General features: G+C 36.6%; 1 protein-coding gene and 1 non-coding gene across 2 annotated transcripts; one reads left to right on the top strand and one right to left on the bottom strand.

Moving 5' to 3' along the window:
• Nucleotides 1–812: 812 nt before the first annotated feature.
• Nucleotides 813–885, bottom strand: trnak-uuu. The gene has a single exon. It is a non-coding gene; the product is annotated as a tRNA-Lys (tRNA).
• LOC113638646 (glutamyl-tRNA(Gln) amidotransferase subunit C, mitochondrial-like) lies at nt 870–5217 on the top strand. Its single transcript, XM_027140017.2, has 5 exons — nt 870–1260; nt 1557–1607; nt 2111–2280; nt 3322–3425; nt 3957–5217. Exons 1-5 carry the CDS (start codon nt 892–894, stop codon nt 4016–4018), a joined length of 756 nt encoding a protein of 251 aa, XP_026995818.2. The 5' UTR covers nt 870–891; the 3' UTR covers nt 4019–5217.
• The last annotated feature ends 492 nt before the right edge of the window (nt 5218–5709 follow it).

Here is a 5709-nt window from a genome sequence, read left to right as displayed (position 1 = left end):
TATTGGAATGGTGTTTTTATTATAATGACACGGAAAATTACACACATTTATGGGATGTTTGGTTACTCTCTACTTTCCACAGTCATAACTAAAATACTATTTTCTGATCTCACATCATTTTTCAGTGACTGACAGGAGCTGCTGGTGTCATAATGAGTGTGTGATTACAGTGTGTGTGTGTAATTATAGCAGCTTAAGAAATGTATTTGTCCGACTTAGCTTTGGAGTTTGATTTTCAGATGAAACTTGTGCTCCTGTTTATGGCACAATGTCCCAAGTCAAAACAGAGCTTTATAGGGTGAAAATATTGACTTTAATAGATTTTCCCCAAATTCACAAAATGGATTACTGTGGTCAAGACATGCACGATAATGTGTTTTGTTTTGTCACACACTAAAGCTGAGACATGAGACTCAAAGCTCGTTCAATATCTGTATAGTTTAATGAATGTTATTAGTGGGGAAATTGATATCTCATATCTCAGCTTCAAACCATACACTGCAGTTTTTTGTTTCTGTCTATCATCTTCTAAACTGAGATATGAGGCTCAAAACTCACTCAATATCTGTATATTTAAATAAATGTAATTAGTGGGGAAATTAATGCCTCATATCTCAGTTTTGGAGTGTGATATTCAGGTAAAAACTTGTGCTGGTGTGATATGACACCAGTAAAGAGCTGTGTGAATATGGAAGATTGGACAGTCAACATTTTCTGCAATATCAACAGTAAATGCCTTTAAACTTATTATTATTACAAGCCAAGGAGGAAAATAGGATCTACTTTTTTCCTCTGGTAAAGAAAAGAAATACCGCCCGAACAGGGACTTGAACCCTGGACCCTCAGATTAAAAGTCTGATGCTCTACCGACTGAGCTATCCGGGCTTCTGAATGCTGTGTGTATGTAAATTTCTTTTTATGTATCACACAAATTTGATAACTTCTAGATTCATATGTTTCGGGGAACTGGTTTGTGGCGCGCAAGCGCTTTATGAGTACACGTTTCACAGCGCCTACGTTAGGTATAGTTTTATGTGTTCTTTTGAGCATTTACTAAGAGCAATGGCTTTAAGGAACACAGCGCAGGAGCGGAATATTACAACATGCACGTTGCGATGGTTAAACCGACCACCGCCGCCGCGGCCTTCACATCCTCGGTGTGTCCCAGCAGAGCTTCCCACACACTGCGCGTCTCACTGGGGCAGGAGAGCACAGTGGTGCCGCTGGATAAGCTCAAGTCAGCCAGGGTTCATTTCAAAGGTAAAAAAAAAAAAAAAGTCAAAGCCTATGAGGACTTGCAGGAAATTCAGGAACTAAAAAACGTCACTTCTTTCAGATAATTATTCAGTGTGTCTGAAATATTTTGCATGAATCTAAGAATTTATGTTATGATATTCTGTTCTGGGATGTTATTCTACTGGGCTTGGTGTTTATATACAGAACCTGTTTTACATGGTCACTTTTCACAGTGACGTTACATGTTTACTTTGCTTTAAGGTGACTGGTTGTGGGGGAAAAAAAGATTTTGAATATTACTGTGTTTGTGTTTCTTTTAGGTCCCACAATATCCTACATGGGAGCCAGTAGCTGAGAGGCAACTTCCTTCTGTACGGTTCATAGAAAAGCACTGTTTTTGTTCATATTCTTGCCAGAAGATAAAAATATCGAAAAATATCCACCCAAACTACATCACAATTGCACAAAAAGAACTAAAACCTTTACATTAACATTTCAGCCATTTCATTTCTGTTTCTGATTTGAATTATCTTCAAATCATCTCTGAATAACTTCAGAATATTTTGCTATTATCTACTCCATAATACTAGTTTCTCTCTTCTAATCTTTGCAATATGTCTTACAGCGTAAACGTCTCTATACATCTTAGACACAAAAGACTTCACCTAAACTCTGTTTGTCACATTAAAAAAATGCTAATTTGATGTAAAAAATGAATGAAAAATAATCCATCCCTGTTTATCTAGATATCATTGATATTGTAGATATAACATTTTGTATATTGTTTCACAAATAATAGAAATGTCTTCAGGTAACATGATCTTTGTCATGGCACTTTTGGTAAAGCTATTTTTTTTCCTGTTTTGTTCTACAGCCTACTAAAGTCTCTCTGGACCTTGTGGATAAGTTGGAGAGACTTGCTCTTGTAGACTTTGGCAGCCAGGAAGGTGTTGAGTGTCTGGAGAAATCCATTCGCTTCGCTGATCAGCTCCATGTCATTGACACAGACGGTGTGAAACCAATGGATTCTGTTCTAGAGGACAGGTGTGCATGTGTGTGTGTGCGTGTGTGTGTGTGTGTGTGTGTGTGTGTGTGTGTGTGTGTGTGTGTGTGTGTGTGTGTGTGTGTTATACAGTGGTACCTCGAGATACGAGCAGCCTAACATACGAGTTTTTCGAGATACGAGCCGGAGCTCGGGCCATATTTTCGTTCAAGATACGAGCCCAAATCCGAGATACGAGCCGTGTTTCCGGAGCGTCCCGCTAGTTGGCGCGCAGGGTCGAGCATCATCCGAGAGCATCTCTCGCTCACTCGCAAAAGAAAGAAAAGTGCAGCCAAGTAGGCAAAAACAAGTAATGATTAAATTTACGTAAATGTTAAGCTTAGTTTAAGTTTAAAGTTAAGTGCATTGTTTTAAGTTTTTTCTTTCATTTGAAATAAGTAAAGTGTAGTTTTAGATTTAAAGTTACGAAAATAGTTTTAAGTTCTAAAAAAGCGCCGTACGTGTCTAGAGTGCCTGCATCCCTTCCTCCCTCCCTCCTCCTCGCCGTTCACCTTCGTTAGCCGCACTCGTCTGTCTCCAAGGTAAGACTATTATGCTAAATAACTCTTTTATTTCTTTATTTCATATTTTGTTATGTATTTGTTAATTATACATGTTTATTTGTTATTTAAAAACATATATTTATTCACAATTTACAATGGTTTGGGGATTTTTCATAGGTCCGGAACGGATTAAATCAAATTCAATTATTTTAAATGGGAGAAATTTGTTTGAGATACGAGCCGATTGACTTACGAGCTCGGTTCTGGAACGAATTAAACTCGTATCTCGAGGTACCACTGTATTCTTAATCAAATATGTTGAAGTACACTTTTTCAGGCACCACGCAATAACAACAAATTTAAAAAAGTGTGTCAGTAAAAGAGATTTCCTTGGAAAGTTACATTGATTCAGATTCATGTCATGGCTCAATATCAGTATTTTTTAAATAAATTAAAATTTGTTGCTATTATTATTCTAGTGTTATTTTGTGATAAGTATGATAAGGCACAGATCCACGAGAGTTTGTCTTTGTGTCTTAGAGCTTTGTATCTGAGAGAAGACACAGTAACTGAGGGAAACTGCGCAGAGGAACTTCTTCGACTCTCCAGAATCACAGAAGAGGAATATTTTGTAGCACCTCCAGGTCAGCAGACTAAACTCAATCACACACACACACACACACACACACAGGTTCATATTCAAGCAATATGTTCTCTTATGCTAAAATTATTTATCTCACATCAGAGCTTTATGTGCTTAGCAAAGAGAAATATCTGAAAAAGTCTGGAAAGATTTAGGAGTTATAAACAAGAGGATGATAAAATATCCAAATACAAAGAGTTAAATCTTAATTATTTAATTGCTGACTTATAATCTTGAGGTAATCTTGGAATTTCTGGACAAATGAAACAGATCCTTTATTTCCTGGTGTTGTGTTTTGATTTCCTTTCTGAAGCCACCTACTGGCACCTTCTCCATTGTGCAATAACAGTCCCAGCTCAGGAATGTGTTGTGTGGATCGTTTAAATTGGAATTCCCCTTCACGTAACCGTTACCTTTACACCTAATGTCACTTTCCTTTCTCCAGCACACCTGTAAAATACACATAGCAGAAACCAACTGTGCTGCTGGCAGTAATAATTCAAAATAAACACTTCCCTTTCTTCTCCAATAGGAAACATCCCTCTTCCGAAGAGAGAGGAGCGAACCACCATGCTGAAGCACTCAGAGCTCTGAGATCAAAAATATCCAGTGAGACAAACTGTTCCAATAAACATGTTCCTACTTAATCTTACTGCTGTATACATTAACACACATGATCACTGATAAAGTTTTAGTTATTACTGTATACACACTCACACACTACGGACAATTTTCCAGAGATGCCAATCAACCTACCATGGCACTCCAATGGATGGGTTGGCACTCCGTCCAGGGTGTATCCTGCCTCAATGCCTGATGACGCCTGAGATAGGCACAGGCTCCCCGTGACCCGAGAAGTTCGGTTAAGCTTTAGAAAATGAATGAATGAATATTACTGTCTACAGGTCAGGATCAGGGTGGATATGGAGTTGATCACTGGGGTTTAATTGTAAATGACATAGCACAGATTTATGTCAAAAAAGACATAATAGCAAAAGACAAAAGATAAGAAAGGAAATTACACAATATAATGTCACCTTTTTATTCCAGCCATAGAGCTTTATTGTCCTGAAATTCATACTCCAGAGCACATTATGTCCAAGTTTTATCCAACTTTTATTAGACTTCTTTTTCAGTTACGGAAGTCTGACTATTTTCCAATTGATTCATCTAAAGTTTAATTTAGTAAACTGAGTAATAATTATGAGTATGCAGTAACTACTCAATAATCTCACAGTTACCAAAAATAATTCTCTGACCTTTAGGCAGTTTTGAGAAAGATTACACACCTGTAAAAGCTTCAAAGACACACCTGTGAAAGATTACCTGACAATAAATGAGTCATTAACATGAACATTGCTTTTAAGAATCGGTCAGATGAAGTGCTACTAGGGGTCAGTTTTCCATGCATTCAGATCTTTCTTACCACATGGTCCTAATTTTCATCATGACTTTATATTCTCATTTCTTCACTGGAATTTTGTCACTAGGACACATTTGTAGCTCAGAGCTGCTGCTGCTTCTCTAAAGACAATTAAAGAATAAAGAAATTAAAGACAGTCCTGTGCTCATCTCAGCACTCAATCACAGCCTGCCCATGTTGAACACTTTCAACACATCCATCATCTCAGGGACTTTATCATCTCAACACCGTTGTCTCTAAATTGCTCATTAGGGAACTAAATCTACAACCAGATTTCTGAACAGCTGCTTTCTAGAAATGTTGATTGTTAAAAAAAATACAATATGTATGTATATATAATGTACATATAATAAAAAATTACATGTATTCAGATATTAGTGATGTTTTCATTTAAATATAGTTACTACACTAACACACAACTATATGATTCACTTTTTAATGATGTCTATGCAGGAGTGGGTATTATTATTGTTATTATTTTATTATTGTTAAATTAAATTTTATTTGTCACATACACATACATACAGAGTATGACATGCAGTGAAATGCTATTTACATCTGTCTGGTAAAATAAATAAATAATTAAAAATAAAAAGGAATGGAATCAAAGAAAACCAAAAGGAGGTAGATAAATAAATAGTACAAACTATATAAAAACTATATAAAATATGAAAATATATGTGGAAAATATACATATGTGTATATACATACATGCGTATGGTTTTAATGATTGTCCTTAAAGTTTCCATGTGCAGTATGGTGTGTATAAAGTGGCACTGTCCATTGAGTCAATTGTTGGGATGGCTGCGGTCTCTTACAATTTTCCTGACCCTGGTCCGGCACCGCATGCTGTATATGTCCT

This window comes from Tachysurus fulvidraco, chromosome 9, assembly GCF_022655615.1.
Source record: "Tachysurus fulvidraco isolate hzauxx_2018 chromosome 9, HZAU_PFXX_2.0, whole genome shotgun sequence".
NCBI classification, from domain to species: Eukaryota; Metazoa; Chordata; class Actinopteri; order Siluriformes; family Bagridae; genus Tachysurus; species Tachysurus fulvidraco.
This window is presented reverse-complemented; position numbering and strand designations above follow the sequence as displayed.